Here is a 22,032-nt window from a genome sequence, read left to right on the forward strand (position 1 = left end):
TCAACCAAAAAAAAAAAACTCAAACTCAGCCATGTTTTGAGCATTGGGAATACGCATCTTTCTGCAAAAGATCAGAAAAAACTTTTGATGAAAATTCGAGAAAATGTAAAAAAACCGGTTTTTCCGGCATTTCTAAAATCGGGCTCCGTCACATTTTAGATATTGTCATATTGCATCAGTGTGCAAAATTTCAAAAAAAAATATAAAGTACAGCTCGAGAAAATCAAGAAATACTGTCTTTCCGGCAAAAATAGGTTGTTCCGGCGATTTTTAAATAGCTCCGGCTTCAAAAATCAATTTTATTAAAAATTGAAACATGCTTGATGGTGGGCATTGCTATTAATAATGTTTTTGAATGAAAAAACAACCAATTGTAAGGAAAAAGTCTAATGAAAATCCAGAAAAACGGCGATTACCGGCATATTTACGGCATTTTCGGCCGGAAAAAAATTTCCTCAAAAATCAAACTCGGCCATGTTTTGAACAATATTACTACGCATCTTTGAGCAAAAAATCAGAAAAAACTAATGATAAAATCTCGAGAAAATGCCAAAAAAACAGTTTTTCCGGTATATTTCCGGCATTTTCGGCCGGAAAAAAATGTTTTTCGAAAATCGGGCTCCATCACTTTTTAGGTATTGTCATTTTACATCAGTGTGCAAAATTTCATAAAGAAATATAAAGTACAGCTCGAGAAATTCAAGAAATACCGTTTTTCCGGCGAAAATCGGCTGTTCCGGCAATTTTTAGAAAGTTCCGGCTTCAAAAATCAGTTTTATCGACAATTGAACCATGCTTGATCGTGGACATTGCTATTAACAATGTTTTTGTGTGAAAAAACAACCAATTATAAGGAAAAAGTCCGATAAAAATCTGTAAAAACGGCGATTTCCGGCATATTTCCGGCAGTTTCGGCAGGAAAAGAATTTTTCTCAAAAATCGGACTCTGCCATGTTTTGGGCATTGCTAATACGCATCTTTGTGCAAAAAATCTGAAAAAACTAATGATGAAATCTCGAGAAAATGCCAAAAAACCGGTTTTTCCGGCATATTTCCGGCATTTTCGGCCGGAAATGATTTTTTTTCGAAAATCGGGCTCCGTCACATTTTGGGCATTACCATTTTGCATCATTGTGCCAAAAATCAGAAAAAACTAATGAGCCAATCTCGAGAAAAGCTGGTAACAGACGGACGGACGAACGAACGAACGGACGGACGGACGGACATCGGTTAATTTATAGGACCTCCAAGGTAGGTCCAAAAAAGATTTGGAATTTTCTAAGGGTCAAGGGGGGATTGTGCAGGTAAAAGATTTTAAACCATCTGATTGTCCCTTTAAGACCAGCTAACGAAACGCTTCGTAACTTTGACCGTTGCACTGCATATAATCAAAATACTACGTGATACTATAACCTTAAAATATTTCTAAAAAATTGTTGCCTAAATATTTGATTATCAATAATAATATATTTTTTTCTTTTTTAAAGATTAAAAATTATAAATTACTAACTGTTTTCGTAGGTAACACTGGCGACGGAGGTTTTTCCTTTTCCACAAAGACAATGTATGAATAAACGATGCTTCCAAATATACTGAAAATGAGAAAGAGTATAGAAGAATGTTATCATTTTTCATATGGCACCCCTGCCTCACAGCCCCGGTGGTTTTTTCCCACAGTGGGGATAAAAATTTCTATCGAAATCTCATAGGGGATAGAAATTCTATTGTTCCCGAGCTCAAAATATCCACTGGGGGTGGTTTTGGACAGCAAAGTCAGTTTCCAAGTGGGGCTGAAATTGTAGGCTATTTTGTCCACCGGGGACGAAATTTTGGCCAAATTTTTCAGTGGGGCTAGGGTCCTAGCGGGTCTGTGACACAAGGGTATCATATGTAATCTTATGATTAGTGGCGAATCCGATTTCAATTTATCTCAGCTGGCACACAACGTTGTTTTAACGTTCAAATAACGTTAGACCCTAGGTTAGACTCATTGTCACTTGCTGCTAGCTACAGTCTAGTGCCACTAGCGGTTATTGTTTCCAATTATTTATTTTATTTATTTATAAAACCAAATTTACTCTAATTTATTGCCCTTATTGTAATTATATATGAAAGATATTCAACAAAGAGCAAAAAAAGAGAAATCTGACCACGAATAAAAAAAAACAAAAATTTGGACGTTATGAATGTCACATGGACGTTGTTTTGACGTTGTGTGCCGTCTGGGATTGAAAAGTGCTCGATACCATTGAGTTTAAAAACCGAAAAAGGAGCTAAATCTTCAACCTTTCATCCTTTCTCAAGCCTTAAAATTTGCGCCACTTAAATGGCAGACTGAATCTGGTGCTTTTGTTTATTTTCATACGATATAATCATAGAAATCTTGCGGTAAATTTTACTTTCAATTCGGCGTGTGTGTGAAAACCACTTCAAACTGAATGCTCGATAGACCGTAGCAGAGCATTTTATATCAAATATTAATTAAGAACTCTGCGACTTAATCTATGAAATGGTAAAGAAAAATCCTTTACAATCAAATATGAATTTTACCTTGCATTTAAAACCCTAGCACAACCCTTTTCTCGAGATAATTATTATATAAAAACTCAAAAATAGCTAAATCGCAACATTAAAAGTTTATTAAAAGTAAGTAAGTCTGCGGCCACAGTCGGAGGGGACCTGTAGGCTCCTCTTTCGATAGCTATCTACCCGAAGGTAGGGGATGGCGCCACTCTTTCTCCCTGGACTGCTCCACTTACCCTTGATCCTTCTCTTAATTGCTGAACATCAAGCAGAGAGGCATCAAGTACCATTTTGGTAATCTTTGGTGTGACCCGGCTGGGGGTCGAACCTACAACCTTGCGAAACGTAGCCGGATGCTCTACCACTGCACTACGGTGGCTCAGCAAAATCTAATCTGATGTTTATAAACAGTCGAAACAAAGATATTTTTACCTGATATTCAAACCAAGAAAATTGGTCCAACTGAACACGTAGTCTCCACCGACAACCATCCCAAAATACGTCACCAAGATGTTCTATGGAATGAAAAAATGAGACTCGTAGTTATGAACCGGAGCCACAAATATGCTCTCAGTTGCCGATGGGCTGGATATTATACCTCTACATAGGTCCCCAAAAAATGGTAATAGACCTTTTCATAAATTACGTCACGAACATCACCTGCCTCGTATTCAAACAATTACATTGGTGATTATGTCCTTTGAGACATTAAATGATTTTTTTATGAATAGAAAGTAGTTTTAATAAAATCCGCTGAGATACATGGCAATAATTTCAAAACCAGCTATTTAGATACAAATAAGGCTCCCTTCTTTTAAAAGCTGAGAATATTTTTCAAAAATGAAAAAACCGGGGGAGGGGGTCTTTATGAGGTCCAGGAAGTTGGGAAAAGTCGAAAAACTAACAAACGGGGATGTTTATTAGGCACCCTGGACTAAGCTATATCCACCATCTTTGATCGGAGTTTCTTTGATAGTGGTACCCGCAGAGAAGCCATTGCAGTGTTGTAAAACGGAGATATATAATCACAAATATTCAAGGAAAAGTAGATCTAGGGCTCTCGGTGCATTTACACCACTATTGAGTAGTGCCATCATTAGGGTAAAACTTCGAATAAATATTTTAAGTATTAAGAAACTGCCTCCAGGTTTTATAAAGGTCAGTGATTCTAGCGCATATAAATGCAAGGAACGGGCTCTTCCAGAAAATGTCCGTACATGGGGGGTGGAGGATATATTGTGCGGGGTTAGCGAAAAATCATCAAAATTTGCCTTGTCCGGGGGGTAAATTTGGGTTGTCTGGGGGGTCTGTTTATGTTTCTTTTCTTTAAAGTTGATGTAAAGTATGTAAACAATCGTAAACAATGTGTACTTAGCTCGAGGCTTATCAATATCAAGTGATGCTTGTCCGGAGGGGTAAAACCCGTTGTCCGGGAGGCCTAAAATCACTTTGTCCGGGGGTAAATCACTGAAAATTGTCATATTTTCCATGCCCCCCCCCCATATTCAAATTTTTTCTGGAAAAGCCCAATGTACCTTTAAACATCCAACAATAGTTGTAGTTAATGCGGAGTTAGCTTGCGTGCATAGTACTGTTGCATAGTTCAACACGAACCTGTGACGACGAAGTGCAAAAAAAAAGAAAAAGTCAATAAACATTACTATTTTCCTTAAAAAAATCCAGTCCAACAAAAAGACATATTTGGGGAAGCCAGTTGGTCATTTCAGATGTTTTTGGCCGTTTTAGGGCTACTTCAAAGGGCTCTTTTTATCTAAGAAAGATACGTAAAAACCTAAACATAAATTTGAAATAAGCAAGTTTTAAATTAAGACAGTAAAAAAATTCTTCACTTTTTATCTTCTAAAAATATTTTATCCTTTAGATTATTCTTCTTTGAAATATCTTTCCAATAGCTTTTTAATACATCATTAATCCATGCTGAGAAAATGTCAAAAAAATAAAGTGTCCACATACATTTGAGAAAGACTTTAATACCTGATATGCACCATTGCAATGTCTTCCATTCCACCCAATAGCTGATTGGTTGAAAGTGGCGTATTGACTGATTTTACGTCACTTAGAAACAATCAACTATTGGGTCCGTGATGTAATGTCGGAAGACATTGCAGTGGTGCATATCATGAATAGGGTTTAAATAGAAATCCTGAAACACGCTCTCTTACCCCATGGTGCATGACATGAACAATTGAACAAGGAACGTCGGGTTATTCCAACCATCAAAATTACGCAACTTGAAAAAATTAAACACGAATAATCCATATATTTATGTGAGTTTTGGAAATTTTTATTCAAAATGTAACACAGCCCCGGTGTAACTTTTTTTCTCAGTGGGGATAAGAATTTCTATTGAAATCCCAATTCTATATTTCCAAGGTTAAAAAAGTGCAGTGGGAATGGTTTGGGAGCGCTATTTAGGTTTTTTTAAGTAATTAAATGGCAGGCGCGACTGTTCGCTGAATGTTCGTGCGACTACGGTCGAACAGATCCAGACATGTCCCTGGTCAGAATTGTAAATAAAAAGATCAGGCAATCTCATCATATATTACACGTTTTTTTATAAGAACAAACTATATAAGAACATAAGGCTTTGATGGCCAATATGTTATGAACAAATTAAGAATTTTTAAAGGCTTTGCAGACTCTAAAATGGTCATATTTCTTAAGAAAATGGACAATAATAATCACAAAATGGTGAAAATAAGAACATGTAAGAACATTTTTAGGCATAAAGCTCAAAAAGTTAAGAACATCCTAAGGCTTTAAAAAAATTGTATAATGGGTGAATTCAACCTGATACCTTAGCAACTTCACCGTTCAGTCCAGCCATTGTAAGAGCTACAGGGAGCATGAACAAACTGTTATAAAACAGTAAGCCGTATTTTCCAAGTTCTTTAGAGTTCAACTTCTTCTTAACGTAAACCCCTGTGTAGAAAAATAAAATAAAATGGGCAAGTCATCAAGGCAGAAATTATAATCTGTCAATCAAAACAAAAGTCATCTTTTAAAAGAACAAAACATTGCTTGCGAAAACGATAGTAACACACGGACAGACAAACAAACAAAGTGACATACAGACTACGTTCCATTAAAAAAACCACACAAGGGGGAGGACGAACTATTTCAAGTCAAAAATAATCATTGAAAATATGGGGATACTCCCTGGAAAATGGCAAAGTTGGGAAAATTATCCTTGGAAAAAATAATTCGTTTCATACCTGTAAATGAGGGTGGAAGAACTAGATTTAGTCTTTTACCCCCTGGAAATTTTAGAATAACTTTTTAACCTCTTGGAAAAAAAAAAATACCCCCTAAAAATTTTTCCCGAATTACCCTGGATTACCCTCTGGAAATGTTCGTCCGCCCCCCCCCCCTGTATGGATAAAAAATGGAATGACCCAATGAGGTTTGCGTTTGACTGAAGAAAATGAGTTTTTAAAGTTGATTTTAGATCATGTTCGCACGTGACGGTTCTGTTTCGCTCCGAAACGAAATGAAGCCATTCTATTGATTTCATTCATGGCGTTCTAAATCTACAAGCCGAAAAATCCGAGGGGCCTATTTTTGAAGTCGTTGCATTGTGACGTAAAGAGAAGAGAGAAAAAAAAGTTTTAGAACGCCATGGTATCATTCAATTTTTACGTCAATTTTAACCAAATGAAGCGGAGCGAAACGGAACAGTCACGTGCGAACATAGTCTCATACTCAAAATTTCATGCCATGCAGGATAGCCTGGGGTTAAATCGAGTTCACATGTTTTTAAATATGAGACTCGAGTCTTGAAGTCAAATTATTTTTACTATCTCGTAGAAAGAAAATTTTAGATAATGTAACCATTTCTAAACAACAGCCCCACGTTTTTTATAAGAACAAACTACATAAGAACATAAAAAGCTTCGATAGCCTAAATATTAAGTTAAGAACATTTTAAGGCTTTGGGGACTTTAAAACACCCAATTTCTTAGACCATGTTCGCACGTGACGCTTCCATTTCGCTCCGAAACGAAATGAAGCTATTCTATTGGTTACATTCAAGTTTTACATCGCTTCTAACCATTTACTGGTTTCATTCCATTTCGGAGCGAAACAGAACCGTCACGTGAGAGAACATGGTCTTAGGAATTTGAATAAGAAGGAATTGGAATAATTTTTTAGTTTTTCTATTTGGATTCCCAGCTGGCACAAAACGTTGTTTTAACGTTTTCCTAACGTTCACAACGTCCATATAACGTTAGATAAACGTTGAAACAACGTTGTGTGCCAGCTGGATTAGCATACCATTCGCAGCAGTCATAACATTATTCCCCATGATCAATGCGTAACCATACCAATCGAATACCAAATCCGAACTAAAAACAAATCAATCATTTTGAAATATTGACGAAGACTGAGAGAATACATTATCGAGGTAAAAAGTCGGCGACCGTAGCATTAAGGTAGAGCATCCAGCTACGGTGCGCAAAGTTTTGGGTTCGGTCCCCAGCCGGGTCATACTAAAGATTTCCAAAATGGTACTTCGTACCCCTCTGCTTGATGCTCAGCAACTAAAGAGAGGGATCAAGGGTAAGTGGAGAAATGCCCACCCCTACCGGCGGGTAGAGAGCTATACGAAAAGGGAGCCTTCGGGTCGCCCTCGACTGCGGTCGCAAACTTACTACTACTTAAAAAGTCGGGGGAAAGTGACGAAGTTTTTTCCCCGACGGAAATATTACCCAACTTCATATTTCCGGCCATATAGTTTGCAGAAGCTTTAAGCTGTACTGTGAAAAAGTTTCTTCAGAGAAATACTCCTACAATGCGGAGTGGATGGGTTGGAGGATAGGGTTTGTAAAATATTTCTGAGGGGAGGGTAAATTAACAATTTCAAAATGCAATATTTCATATTGTACCGTACAAATACAAGACCGCGTTCAAAAAAGAGGTCTAGTAAGCAAGAGATCATATTCTGTACAATTTTATGATTAGAAAGGTTTTCTCTTCGCTTCCAATAAACCCATTGTCAAAAATTTCATGCCCGGTAGATAACTCCTAAAAATTGTTATATCCACCGCTGCACAAGTTCCGTAATTGGCGAGTGAAAAGGAAACACAAATAATTTTCTGTAAAATAAGACATCAAGTTAAAGTAATTGATGATAATAGACATTTTCATAAATTACTTAACGGACATCACTTGCCCCGTATTCAAACAATTAACATGGTGATTATGTCTCCTGAGACATTAAATGATTTTTTTATGAATAGGAAGTAAATTTAATAAAATCCACTGGGGAGTTAATCACCATGGCAATAATTTCAAAACGAGGCAAGTGATGTTCGTAACGTAATTTATGAAAAGGTATAATTTTCTGTAAAATAAGACATCAAGTTAAGGACATGTTTTTTTTCGACTGTACCAAAATGCCGATTTTCAACCAACCCGGTTCAAATCGGCACTAACAGAGACAGCTGAACCCTTTCTTATCGTTATTCAAAAATAAGAAAATAGATTAGTAGCTCTGTCCGATACTTTTTGTCCGATCTTAATAGCTTTTATGGAACTTAAGATATCGCTTGTTGAATCCGGAGTATTTCAGGATGAAAAAAATCATAGTCTATTTCGGATTTATAAAGTCGGCTCTATATTTGGCCTTTGTCGTGTCCAATTTATATACGAAACTTATATCAGGGTGTAGCTAAAGGATTGATTTTTCACATCGACCTCTTTTTTTTGGAAAAAACCGGGGGGAAATGGGATCAAATTGATCATTTTTGAAATCTAGGTGCTAATTCTAATCGTATATATTTTCCTGACAAGTCTATCTATCGGGGAAGTGATTTGAGATTTTTGTTTAGTTGATAAGAAAGGAACGAACTAAAGAAAACGGGAATTGTTAAAATGAGTGAAAAATGATTAAAAAAGTCCTTTGTTTGTTTTGATCATAAATCACTCCGGCCTGTAAAAAATTACTCCTCAGGCTATTTTATGATTTTAGGCTACCTCAGGAATGCATAGAAACCTCCTCAGGACCGAATAATGAGTCATGGAGTGAGATATGATCCAAAACACTCCATGATTAATTAATCCTGAAATACTCCGAATTTTGAAATTTCAAATGGTTCATTTTAAAGCCCTTCCCAAATTTCAATACATATCAAAATTTTGGGAAAATTAATCATGCGAATGACGAAATAATTAAAATAAAGTGATTTTCACGATTTTCGAAAACCTGATTTTGGTACAGTCAAAAAAAAACATGTCCTTAAGTAATTGATGATAATAGACATTTTCATAAATTACTTAACGAACATCACTTGCCTCGTATTCAAACCATTAACATGGTGATTATGTCTCTTGAGACATATGAATATTAATATTAATAAAATCCGCTGGGAGTTAATCACCATGGCAATAATTTCAAAACGAGGCAAGTGATGTTTGTAACGCAATTTATGAAAAGGTCTATTGCTATACCTTGCAGCTATCAGAGCACCAAAGATCATGGTGTAGACGGATGACTGCACTCGACAACTTGCAGATTTCCTGTGAAGAGAAAATAGAAGAAATAGAGAAAATATAAATCAAATAAAACCGTATTACCTTCCCATCAATTGAATAGTTTAAAGGTTTTATTTTTATATAAGTGTTTCCGTTTCACATCAGACACATATTTCATATCAGGGCAGTGCTTGCCTATTGTTATGTTATGCTGATATAAGCGAAAATGTTTTTCTTTTCCTCTTTCTGGTCAATCTTGTTCCACATCCGTGTCAATCAAATGTGAAAAAGCTTTTAAATTAAGATTGATGAGTAAGCAAACGATGTCACTCTTATTTAAAAACAAAACCTTTAAGCTGACGACCACAAACTAAGTTTATGATTTTTGCCTGTTGTTGATCTTTTTTTACTCGGTTTATTGTATTAACTTCAATTATCGTCATCAATTCTCTGGTGGAAGTATACAGTCAACTCTCTCTAATTCGATCTTCCAGGAACGAAGACTTTTCTTCGAATTGGAGAATTACGGGTAGTATTTTACACAACTTTCCAGCTAAGAGGACCAACGTTCGAATTACAGAAAGATTCTAGTTCGAACGAGGGAGATTCCACTGTAAATTCAATTCCAAAAAGCAGCAGTATCCTACAAGAAAACTTTAAGTATTTGCTTGGTACAAAAGGCCCCCCAGCTGACCTTCAATTCACGTGATCACGCAATTTGTTTCTCAAATCTACGCATTCACGCAATGTTTTTTCTCTATTTTTATTCACGCAAAGCTTTCCGATTCACGCATTCACGTAGCGAGCACGTCACGAAAAACCGACATTTTTCATTCCGTTTCTTGGTGAGTTCCACTATAATTTTGATGATTTTTGAAAAATAGAAGCCTTTCAAGTGCTTTGACGCAAATTCGATTTTTTCGCTACTGCAGTAGCTTCGAAAATTAAAAGTGACTTCAAAAAATCGAATGTTTGGAGGCCAAAATCTGAGCTCAAAACATTCGAAAAAGTCGCAAAGTGGAATAGACGTTGATTGCGTACAAAAAACACGGGTGACGTCTAGTATAGGTTAGCATTCACGCAATTTTCTTTAAATTTCCACGCATTTACGTAAATGAAAAAACCCATTCACGCAAACCACTGGGGACCGTACAAGAACAGTACGTGAAAGACTTAGAATAATAATTTTATACCTCAGTAAAACATATTCAGCCAACATGGTGAAAAGGATCGAAAATCTTCTCAAAACTGTAAACATTGGTAGACTGAAATAAAAAACGTAAAATGCAACGTGACTCAAAAACTCGGACATTTAGTGACCCTTTAGGACACAAAATTAATATTAGTGATTTACCAGCGAACATTTTTACAGGATTTTCCAGAATTGCTGCAAAGCGGATGAACTATCCGACCACAAAAGTGTACAGTGAGACATGCAAAATATATAAACTAGCCGTTCCGGCCATAACTTTTTGATTTTTTTTGATTTTTTTTCAGATTTGTTCTTTTCTATAAAAAGATTTTGCTTTGTTTTGAAAAGGATTCGAATGTCGTTTTAATTATCAAATAAGGTCGTCAATTACATTCGAAAACATAAAACAAAAGAAAAGAGAGAAAAAAAAAAGAAAAACATATAGGCGGGCAAGTCAAGGCAGAAATTATAATCTGTCAATCAAAACAAAAGTCATCTTTTAAAAGAACAAAACATTGCTTGCGAAAACGATAGTAACACACGGACAGACAAACAAACAAAGTGACATACAGACTACGGCTATTAATTTATAGCTGATGACAGTTTACATACTTCAAAGTTTTTGTACTTCCAAGCCCACATACCAAGTTCAGGAAGAATATCAGTGGTAACGGGAAAATCTGTGAGAATAAAAACAGCAGTTTAAGGCTAGAGTGGTTAAGTTTAATAATCTTCCCAAAAACAAAAGGACCACCTGAACAAACGCCCCACTTTAAAGAAAACATATTCAAATTAACGCCCTCTTCGATTAAACGCCTCCCCTCTAGGAGAAGCGTTCATTTTAAACAAGAAGTCGTAAGGAATTTCAATGAAGGAATGTTTAAACAAATGTTGATAATATTGTATTCTTTTAGGATTCCATAAACGAATTATCCAAAGTAATACATTTTTTTTATAAAAACAATTTTATGAGAACAATGAGGCTCAAAATCACCAAAAAATTAGGAACAATTTAAGAACAATGCTGAGCCCAAAATTACTCTAATTCAAGCAAATTAGGGGTCAAAGTGTCAAAAAAATAAGAACAATTTAAGAGCAATGCTGATAGGGGTCAAAGTAGTAAAAATTGGGTATAACGCCTAAACTACCTCAATTACACCCTATAAATAAGAACAAAATAAGAACAATTTGAGTAAATCCATAAATGTACGGTAAAATCCATAGAAAACATTCTGGTAACGTTTATAGATAGATAGAGAGAGTCGATATTTTACGTGGATAGGCCAGTAATTTAGGACTTTTAGACAGTCTTTCCATTGTTTTCACGGGGTCCACGGCCAGCCGGCTCGGCTATCTATGAATTGAACGGAACATTGGAAGGAGCGGGGATTCGAACAGCGAATCCCTGGTTTGAGACGCTGACGCCTTTGACAACTTGACCATCGCTCCATGTATATGATTACCTTTCTTAAAGTGTCTCGCTGGAATGAAGGGAATGTGATGATACCACTTGCCCTTGCTGTTCCCAACACTAGTAACGATGCTATCATCTGAAATGGTTCGAAAAACAAAAGGTTAATACACGGGTTTCGAATTAAATTTTTGCTTAGCTTTAGCTTTGATCCCATGTAAATTTGCACGAAAAATATCAAGTAAACAGAACGAAAATTGGCCGTGTATCAAGCAATTTTAGCTCATTTTTCCATTTTGACAGACTTTATGGGTCATTATGAAAACAAAAAACATTAAAATAAAAAGTCAATCGTTTAATCATATTTCTTTTATTGAATTTAAAATAGAAAAACATCTTTTGAATGAACACCTGGCTTTCAAAAGAGAAGAAAGGAAATCTATCAACCTTTTATAAGGCATTTCCCCTTATCGCTCCTTTTATTTACTTGATTTTTTCTCTCGCGCCAGATTTAATTCGAAACCCTTGTTCGTTTTCTTCGCTCAAACTACTACAAGTAGTACTACTACGCTTTTCTATAAGAACAAACTATATAAGAACATAAGGACAAGTTAAGAACATTCTAAGGCTTTGTGAACTCAAAAATACCCTATTTCTTAGGGAAATGGTCAAAAAGTAATCACAAAATGGTCAAAATAAGAACATGTTAAGAACATTTTTAGGCTTAAAACTCAAAAAGTTAAGAACATCCAAAGGCTTCAAAATTTTTGGATGTTCTTATTAAAAAACGTGTAGTATAAAACTTTGTAATCATTAAGTTCGAGCACTCTTATTGGTCATTGCTTACTAAAAGCACAGTGAAAAATAATGATAATTGATGCGCTTGGTCGACTTCATAATAAAGTGTATCACAAAAACAAAATATTCGAAACATAATATATGGGACGAGATGGAGTTTTTACAAGCTCTTATTTGATTTGGTTGATCGTTTAACCAGTAATAAAACAATTTTTATTACTTTTTCTAAAGAACGCGTCATTTTTATTACTTCAAATGACCAATCATTAAAGTATCTTAGAAAAACTCCATCTCATCTGTAATATATACCTGGCCGATTCCAAGAGCTTGATAAGAAGGGAATCTACAAGAAGAAAGAGAGAATTCAACATGCAAAAATTTCCCAATTTAATCATGAAGAAAGCCAATTAACATACTTATCCGCAGTATAGCTATGGGTGGAAGAAAAAAAAACGTTCCACTGCTGTTAAAGATATTACCGAGTTTATAGTGAGGTTCAGTATACCGGGATAATCACGACGACGGACGAAAAATGTAATAGGCTGGTGGAAATACGAAATTTGATTGGTTGAAACTTACTAGCCTGTTAAATTTTCGTTCGTCGTCGTGATTTTACCGATTTACTTAACCTCACTCATGTATGTGTGTTTTCCTGCGACGGAGACGGTAATGTTCTAATTTGACTAGATAATGACCAACTGAGGACGACGGTAAATCAGCACTTTTACCGTCCTCGATTTTGCGGGTCAGAACTGCGTGCGGGTTATTCCAAATCGCGTCAGTCACTTTACCGTCCCCAAAAGTGCAAATACATAAACTCGTTATTGATTTTAGGACAGGTACCTCTTGGCTATCCCAACTTTTACTTCCAAAATATCCTCTTTTATAAAGAGAAGTTACCCCTTACCCCTTAATTCTCTTAAATATGTTTTAGTACAACAAAATCATTACTTTGAAACAAACTCAGGGATTTTTCTAAGCACTTTTTTTATGTCCGTATACCGGCCAAAATACTCAATCTAAAATATTTTCTAGCAAAATTAAACTTGTGTTGTTTACGTAATAGTTATCACACAGTACCGAGTACAATATAGGATATATTTTTCGAGTTCAAATTTTTCGTCATATTTTCCGAACGAACGAACGAACGTAAAAACTTACTTGTGCGTTGTCAATACCATTTTATTAACAAACACGATCAATAATGATGATGTTGCATAAAATAACGCAGTCGAAACTTTACGAACTGGACTGACCATCATAGTGTGTATTTTGCAGACCAGAAATGGTATTCTTCTAGAAAAACAGAAAAAATATAATGAAAGGAATTATTTAAGTGAAGTTTGGATTCATACTCAATCTCTGAGTAACCATCAAATCATCAATCGATTTGATAAAAAGTAGAATTCCCTGCAAAATTTTAAACATCACAAATGACTTTTTAAGCTGCTTTTGATACGAAGAGTAACATGAGACTTGTTTTATTAAGACTAGGAATAATATAGCCTATATGTCACTGAACCCCTCCGAAATCGAATTACCCAGCTGGCACACAACATTAATACAATAATGACCGGTTAGTGAGGGCCCGAAAAAACCGGTCATTATTGTATTTGTCAATCGTTTCCTTCAGCTTCGATTGATTTTTAGCGCTTTATCCAGGAAAAATAGCGAAATAAAGGGAAAAAACAAGCGAAAAGAGATATTGTTATAATTTCTCACGTTAGAAATAAAAAATGTAAGAAATAATGTCAACGCATTGTTCATTTTCCTTTGAAAAAGTGACGTCACAATGAAGTTTCCTAACGACGGGCAACTCTGGACAATGTAGGCCCGTCGTCATGCGAAAAGAACCAATTACATTGCGCAAAAAGCCGAGTAGCCCGCTTCGAAAAAGTAACTGGTTAACAATGTTTCAACGTTCATCTAACGTTAAATGGACGTTGTGAACGTTAGATAAACGTCGAATAAACGTTGTGTGCCAACTGGGATCCAATCAAATAACCTCCAGTTCTTGTTTCATTTTCTGTTTAGTGGCCCTTTATCCTACAGGAAATTTCAATTTTCGTGAATTTTTGTCCCTTACAGAGACTCAATTTGCTTTTTAAGATTAAGAATATACACGTATACACGTCACTCGGATTTGAAGGGTTAAGGTGGTCATACTTACATAATATACTTTTAAGTTCTGAACAACTGGACAAAAGTTGTTTGATGGGCACAACACCAACTTGAATTTGATCAAAAAATGCAAAAAAAGATCTTTAAGTCAAAAAATAATTCTTCCCTTTACATTCGTCAATATACATTTTCGAGTGAAAGATTTGAAGATCTGTTTCGCCATGCATGTGAAGTTTTACAACTGTTTTCTTTTCTTGATAATGTAACTTTGTTTAGTATTGTTAAATATTTATTATTTTTTCATTTCTTTAAACAACACTAAAAAAAAGATAAACATTTTATTAATGAATTTTTTGAATCATGTGCAGTATATGTATTGAGATTAAATTTCAAGTTCAAATCTTCTTTTGTTAGGCTACTAGGTATAAAATAACATGTTACCCTTGTGAGCAAACTGATTCTTTAGTAGATCTGGAACTCCCTCTGTTAAAAACTACTATATAAAAACCTAAGTTACCTCTATGCTACAGGTTGCACTTGTGAACTGAATAATCTATAGTATTACTGGAAACCCTTCCCGACCCAGGGGGGGGGGGCACTCGATTTCTAAACGACGGCATGTGCCGCCAAAAAATGGCTTTGGAAATCTGACCCTTACAGTGCCTTTTACCGAACGTATCTGACCCTTACAATGAAGTTTGGTTTCATATCTTATTTTGCTGAAGCCAGCTAAAAATGAGACTAGGATGTCGACAAAATGTGTAAAACAAATCAAAATGGGTGAGATTCAAAATTATAGGGATACATTACATTTTTACTGTTAGTAAAGTGCAATTCAGCAGTCCCCAAACACACTCTTATAGATGCTAATCAAAAATAGTGTGACATTGTAAAAAATGCTCAAAATCAACTTTTTGGAATAACTCTTCATATTTTTTGAGTCAGCCATAGAGATTTCACAGGGTAATAGACCTCAACGTGGAGATATGATTAAAAAAAATTTTGCTATTTGAGTCAAAATTGCGGCTGCAGTTCAAATCTTCAAAAATTCTAGTTTTTTTTTAAGTGTAAGCCACACGATATTGAAAAGTGATCTCTGAATGGGACCTTCTAGACTTGAAAGAAGAAAGGCTGAATTTTCCAAAAAGTGTTTATAAATGTACATACTTTTGCGTTGTTAAATGTACTTTTTTGTGGCTTTTTTGTCGGCCACATATTTTACTCACACTTCATGCTTTAATATATTTAAGTTGAGTAAGCCACAAAATTTTGTTCTATTTGCAACAGGTAGATAAATTATTCAGCTTAACCATGGATGTATTTTGACATGTAAGCCACATGATGGCCTCATTCTATGAGCAAAATAGTGGATGACATAAAAAATGTCACAAAACAGGGGTTAATTTTTGATTAGCATCTATAGTGTGTTCAGCTAAAGAGAGACCCTTGTAGTGCACTCTATCAAAAGTACACCCTTACAGTGCATTTCAAGCCTCGAAAAACCTTCCCTTAAAGGCGGCACATGCCATGGGTCGGACCATATGAGTACCCCCCCCCCCCACACCGGGGCTCCCGACAAATGTAAAACTATATAATATGAACATAACTTCAATATAAATGGTGTCTGTAGTACTAAAAATATCAATCAATTTACAAATAAAGAATTCTAAAATCGAAAATGTTTAAAAATTTTGAAAAATAAAATTTTATATTCTCTCTTCGAATACATCTTTGAGAAAGAGACAATACTGAAATAAAAATTTCATTGGACCCCGGGCTATTACTATGGTGACACAGTAGCTAAAGCAGATCAAGTAAGTAAGTTTGCGCCACTCATTTCCCTAGGTTTCTCCACTTACCCTTGATCCGTCTCTTTAGTTGCTGAGCATCTGGCCGGGGATCGAACCCACAATCTTGCGGACCGTAGCTGGATGCTCTACCTTCATGCTAAGGTCGCTTAAGCAGACCAAAACATGACAATAACTCCATTATTTGATCATCAGGCATATAGCAGTCAGTTCTGGTCAAATATTTCCAGATATCTTTTACTAAATGACCATGCTGGCTAACGAGAGCTGAATAATCTTTAGAATTGATTTTCAAGAAAGTATCTTTAATAGACGAAAGATAACCCAAAACGGTTTCCGCAGCTCTGAGTTCCTTTTCAATATTGGATGGAATGAAATCTCCAATATTACCAACGATTTCTTCAAGTTTTGTTTTGATTTGATCCCTAATCGTGTCAGACATGCCTTCAATGATGTTAACTTTCTCATTAAAGTAATAAGGAACAAAACCACACTCAAAGGCACTTAAAAGCCATGAAAATAAAATTTGCAATGGTAACATTAATGAATCTTCATCAAAAACATCCCAAACAGAATCTTCAGGTGGAAATTCCTCAGCAATCCAAAACATTGCAGTCTTGGCAATGAAAGAACTGATTTCTTCTGTATCAATTGGTTTGACCCATTTCACAAACATAATTTTAAAAACCATGTACACAAAGTTCTGTTCTGGGCTTCGCATTTTGACCAATTTTCTTTCAATATGTGAAAAAGCAAAACGCATTTCAGTAGAGTTCTCATCGTGTTTATTCCTCCTTGATGGCTTAGGTATAACACGGATACCGGAGCTTAACAGCTTTTCACATTCAAAATCATTAGGCCAATTTTTCGATCTTTCAAACCAAGATTTTACGATCTCGGGCCGCCAACTTAACTTGAGTAGTACAACAAGGTCTAAAGACACTTTCAGCATGTTACGACCGTGAGACTTAACAAAATAAGCCGATTTGACTGATGACTTGGTTACCTTAAAAATAAAACCATAGTTTCCTCAAATGTCTCAGCCATAGATTTATAAGCCCGAAGGGCTAGATGTCGGGCTTTAAGCCATCGCAGGCAAAATTTAATATCGGAAAAAATATTGTTGCTATTGTTTTCGAAAATCCGCGAAGTTTCTGATTGGTCAAGCGCTGAAATTATATTTTAATGTCACGTGACTTAGGTAGGATTTCTTACCTAACCACGGCACACTTTCCAGCAAAAGCTTGACATCTAGCCTATCGGGCTTTATAAATCTATGGTGTCAGCCGAATCAGGAGATCTCCTATGTGATCAGTTTTAATAAATTGGGGTTTGATGCCATGGGCTCTTCCAGAAAATGTCCGTATATGGGGGTGGAGGATATATTGTCTGGGGGTAGTGAAAAATCATCAAAATTTGCCTTGTCCGGAGGGTAAATTTGCTCTGTCCAGGGGTAAAACCCATTCCCTATACACACTATGAATCAAACTGAATTAAACAAAGACAACAAAGAGTACAATATATTTCGGGATTATTCTATGTAATTTACACTGTAATTTACCTCTTTCCCAGCTTGTTTGATCTCGACATCACTGACATTGACTCCGAAAACTGAAGCAGCTAACAGCAGCAAACCACCCCTGTCTCCATATTCTGCTTCCCCTTTGACCAACGATTTAATCTTTAAAAGATTTTGAAAAGATTTCAATTTACTCATTGTTCCCAGAAAAGTTAAATATATACACAGTGGTGAAAGCAAAGTTTTCATCACAGACGGAAATGAACTTTAAACAACAGCTCTGGTCAGATTCTCCATGTTTTGTAGAATTTTGTTGAATTTGGAGACGGAAAAGCTTCTTTTTGTACCTCCGTCAGACGGTATTTCGTCTTAGACGGAAAAATTTGAACCCTGTTTACATTTTTACAAAGATGCACGTCTCTATGCTGACAAAGCAGAATTAACTATAGAATCTGTCGAAATTTGTGCTCGCACGGTACTAAAAAAAATTATTTTTTCTTTTTACTTTTCTTAAATAGAATCGTCCGCGAAATTAAGTCCGAAAATTAATCCCATACAAGGACCATAGTGAATTTTTCATATTTGCCATTTAAAAAATATAAAATTCTGCCTGATGTAGCCAAAAAAACTATGACATGTTATACATTTTCTGTTAGGCCAACTATTCCTGAGTCTGAAAATTAAAAAATCACAATGAAAAATTTTGATGAAGAAGAAATGAATGACTTTTGCGAGGAAGAGTATTTCAACTTTGAAGACTTTATTTTCGGCGAAGAAAAAACATCTTTAAAAGATTTTTGCGTTAGAAGGTGTATCTTTAACCAAACCAAAAATAGATTTTCGGAAAATTTTTGTAAAAGCTTCTTCGTCTCAAAATCTTGAAAATAGTGGTTCCTGACCAATTTTTTCATCCCAATTTTCCGTACAAAAAGAGTCATAAATTTTGATACATCAAAATTTTCCGAAAAATTTAAAATAGTTCATTTCTTTGCGGACAATTCAAAAAAGATCGAAAGAAAAACGTTAATTACCCATTGAAACTTAGCATTTTTTGTATAAGAGGGCAATATTACATATGATTAACGTCTTTTAAAGTTCATAACGTCATTTTTGTAATTAAATTCTTAATCACTCTTGATAAAATAATTTTCCAAACAACTTGTAAAAGCAATTCTTTGTTAAAAGTTCCAAGGAACCTAAAACAAAAATTTATCTTCAAATCCCTTAACAATTTTTTTGACTATTGTCAGAGCCTATAAGTATTCAAAGAAAGGAGGGAGTTTCTAAACGTCGACCAGAAATGACGACCACGACCGGCGACCACGACCAGCGACCAGATAAATTTGGGTCATCGAGTTTTTTCCTATTCTCCACCGTAGAGTGTCTTTCCTAACCATTTGAATATATCATATTGAAGAGTAAAAGCTCACACCTGTCTCATCTATTAAGCCACGTGCCAAATACGTAAAACAATCATTTCCACGCTCTTGGAGCTTGTTTATGGTGTCAATTTCTATCCTTTTGTTTTATCAGCATCAAACTAATTAGTGGCACAAACTTTTTTGAAATGGGTTTGAGAAGCTTTGTATTTCATCATCAGATTGTTATTTCTGTCGAAATAAGTCATTTTGTCAGCATAAAGACAATAGAATAATTGATTAGATTCATCATATCTCCAAAACTGGCCTTCCCAATTTTTTCCTACTGACAAGTTCTATCTATTCATACTAAAGGCATCTCATTCAGTATAATTAAAATATTCGGTGTAACAAAACTTACAGACATCATACTTAATGACCCTGTCAATATTTTTGTCAAATAGTGTCACTTTGTCAAGAAAATGACTGGTTACTTCAAAGGTCACTTTTTAGTATTCTGAGGACTTGATTTAAACATTCTCTACGGTAGAGAGAGCAGATAAACTCGATAATCCAAATTTATCTGGTCGCCATTTCTGGTCGTTACGTTATTTTATTGTTTTCACTCTCACTGATACACAAACCTGAAAAGGTTGAAAATACCCATCCGGTGATTTGAAAGTCTCAGCAAAACTGTCGATAAACTCTTCGTCAAAGTTCCAGCCACTGGTTTTGAACTCATGTAAAATATCACGAACAAGTTCAATCTTGACGTAACCTTGCTCGGGATTGATTTCATGCACTTTGTTTTGTAATGTCATGGGTATCTAAAAAAAAAGTCCAAAAGCATAGTGTGCGAGTGAGTTCCAGGTCCCACCTAAAAATTCAGCTCCCACCTTACCCTAAAATTATAATTCCCACCCTCAATCCAGACTCCCAGAACGGACGCTTTTTCTAACGTCAAAAGAAAGTGTGAAGTTTTTTATTAGTTTTTTTGCTGTTTAAGTCGATAAAAAGAAGGTAATCATCGCAATTTTTCATCAAAAAGATTCTCGAATAGATTCTGCATCATATTTTCCATCCTATACATCAACAGGAAATGAAAAAAATGAACTTTTTGCTTATGAGCAGACAAAGCAAAGAAAAATACCTGACATTACTCTACACAATAGACAGCTCCAGGCTTTTTGGCCTTACTCTTGGTCTATAGGCACTGCTATGGGGGGGGGGGGCACTAGTGACCCCCCCCCCCCACCGGGAATTCGCTTTTTTAGGATTAAACATAATAGAAATTTTAAACAAAAGAAGTTTATCAATAGAGATTTAAAATAAAAAAATGTTTACAACACAGCTGATTGGCTTAGGTTTCGAAACTCTCTATTGTTTCATCAAAACCTCAGTGCGCATGCGATATATCCGGAGAATTTCAATATTCAAAACAAGAGCAGTGCGCATATCCCGAAGAGTAGGAGTTTTACCCTTGAAACGAAGGAAGATAAGACGTAGCCTAACCTGGCATATTATCATTTCCACATCAAGTTCGATTTCTTGATTGACACCATCTTCAAAATCTTTACTCGCTTCAAATAACCGTGAAAGAGCAGCACCTTCGACCGAACTTCCAGCTAAAGAAATATCTTCCAAAGGGTTAGTATGAACTGTATAGATTTTAGTTACCGGCATTGTATATGCATACAATCTTAAACAGTCTGAAAGTGATTGGATGTATTCTTGGTCCAATTTATAAAATCTTTGAAGGTCTTTGTAGGTCGTTTCCATCTTCGATAACTTTTGACTTGGCGTAGACATCTTATTTTTATAAATTTTGTGAGTGTCTTTTATAATAATAATGTTTGAAGATTTCTGTAAAAGGTTTCGTCTTTGATAGCCTGTGACTTGACGTAAAGATGTTGTAGTATTTTATCTTTTGTTATCATTCTAGATATGAAAGATTAATGATTAAAGCGAATAAACCTGGAAGAATATGAAGAAAAACTGAACAAAAAATGATCCACGTCCACAGTGGCCCATAAAAAAATTCCTAAAATAAGCAATTCCTCCAGTTCAGCACTAGGTCAGAAAACCTCAATTTTGAACACAGTTGAAGCTTTTCATCGACAGTTTACACATTTTGTTGATATGTCCAAAATCAGTTTTCTGACCTAGAAGTGTTTAGCAAATCTTACTCTGTACCTCGAAATTTCCTTAACTCTGACAATATTGTGTTCTCCGTGTGTGTTCGAGTTATGGAGACTCCTCTGTATATTTATATTAGAAACAAAAGAATACTGAGATTCTATTAAATTCCATTTCATTCCATTGTATTCCTTTGTTTGGTGATATTTTCAATTCAGTTTTGTTTATTTATTTTTTCTTAATAATCTGAAAGAGAAAAACAATTAACAATTTAATTAAAAACAACATTCTAATATGAGACAACACCTTTTCTTTCAGATGCCCTTTTCCGTAAATTCAAAAATAATTTTATAAACAGCTTAATTTTTGACAAGACTACAACAAACAAGGGCTGCTCAAACCTCAGCCCATCCGTGAAAACTTTATATTTTTTCTGAACTATCAAGAAAAACAAGCTATATAACCTGAATGAATCTAAAAAACAAGCTCAATGCATATTGGACCTACCTAATGATAAATATAGAATGAAAATAGAGAAGGAAGTAAAATAAGAAACGTACGGGGAACGTACGGGGAACAGTTTGGTTATACTTAGTACCCGGCAGGTTGACCCCCCCCCCTAATAAGAAACGTGTAGGGACTGAAAAAAAAAAAAAATGGTCATCAAAATT

The 22,032-nt window shown here is 35.3% G+C and overlaps 2 protein-coding genes across 4 annotated transcripts; both read right to left on the reverse strand.

Annotated features, from left to right (window-relative positions):
- Nucleotides 1-1,413: 1,413 nt before the first annotated feature.
- On the reverse strand, nt 1,414-14,860 carry LOC136820438 (solute carrier family 35 member D2-like protein). Of its 2 annotated transcripts, XM_067076621.1 has the most exons (13): nt 14,590-14,860; nt 13,581-13,715; nt 12,729-12,762; nt 11,674-11,760; nt 10,823-10,890; nt 10,212-10,283; nt 8,995-9,063; nt 6,820-6,890; nt 5,342-5,466; nt 4,707-4,774; nt 4,059-4,137; nt 2,956-3,038; nt 1,414-1,592 (listed from the first exon to the last, which is right to left on the reverse strand). In XM_067076621.1, the coding sequence occupies exons 2-13, from the start codon at nt 13,679-13,681 to the stop codon at nt 1,496-1,498; spliced, it is 954 nt and encodes a 317-aa protein (XP_066932722.1). In that variant the 5' UTR covers nt 13,682-13,715; nt 14,590-14,860; the 3' UTR covers nt 1,414-1,495. The 2 variants fall into 2 exon arrangements, with proteins under 2 accessions (XP_066932722.1, XP_066932723.1); XM_067076622.1 differs by lacking the exon at nt 2,956-3,038 and having other exon boundaries at nt 1,437-1,592.
- A 1,277-nt stretch (nt 14,861-16,137) lies between these two features.
- On the reverse strand, nt 16,138-21,603 carry LOC136820412 (uncharacterized). Of its 2 annotated transcripts, none has more exons than XM_067076596.1 (5): nt 21,419-21,603; nt 20,738-20,850; nt 19,870-20,052; nt 17,910-18,029; nt 16,138-17,354 (listed from the first exon to the last, which is right to left on the reverse strand). In XM_067076596.1, the coding sequence occupies exons 2-5, from the start codon at nt 20,750-20,752 to the stop codon at nt 16,488-16,490; spliced, it is 1,185 nt and encodes a 394-aa protein (XP_066932697.1). In that variant the 5' UTR covers nt 20,753-20,850; nt 21,419-21,603; the 3' UTR covers nt 16,138-16,487. The 2 variants fall into 2 exon arrangements, with proteins under 2 accessions (XP_066932697.1, XP_066932696.1); XM_067076595.1 differs by having other exon boundaries at nt 20,738-21,163.
- Between the last annotated feature and the right edge of the window lie 429 nt (nt 21,604-22,032).

Source organism: Clytia hemisphaerica, unplaced genomic scaffold (assembly GCF_902728285.1).
Source record: "Clytia hemisphaerica strain Z4C2 unplaced genomic scaffold, Clytia hemisphaerica genome assembly, whole genome shotgun sequence".
Taxonomy (NCBI): Eukaryota; Metazoa; Cnidaria; class Hydrozoa; order Leptothecata; family Clytiidae; genus Clytia; species Clytia hemisphaerica.

Bases quoted from the DNA above. Each gene is read 5' to 3' on its own strand.
- LOC136820438 (XM_067076621.1), bottom strand. From the start codon at position 13,681: ATGATGGTCAGTCCAGTTCGTAAAGTTTCGACTGCGTTATTTTATGCA. The intron at 11,761-12,728 runs GTATATATTACA...GAACCATTTCAG, and splicing joins AAGCTCTTGGAATCGGCCAG to ATGATAGCATCGTTACTAGT. The intron at 4,138-4,706 runs GTAAGAGAGCGT...TCGTCGTCACAG, and splicing joins TTCATGTCATGCACCATGGG to GTTCGTGTTGAACTATGCAA.
- LOC136820412 (XM_067076595.1), bottom strand. From the start codon at position 21,034: ATGTCTACGCCAAGTCAAAAGTTATCGAAGATGGAAACGACCTACAAA. The intron at 20,053-20,737 runs GTTAGGCTACGT...CTTTTTTTTTAG, and splicing joins TGGAAATGATAATATGCCAG to ATACCCATGACATTACAAAA. The intron at 18,030-19,869 runs GTTTGTGTATCA...AATCTTTTAAAG, and splicing joins GGTATTTTCAACCTTTTCAG to ATTAAATCGTTGGTCAAAGG.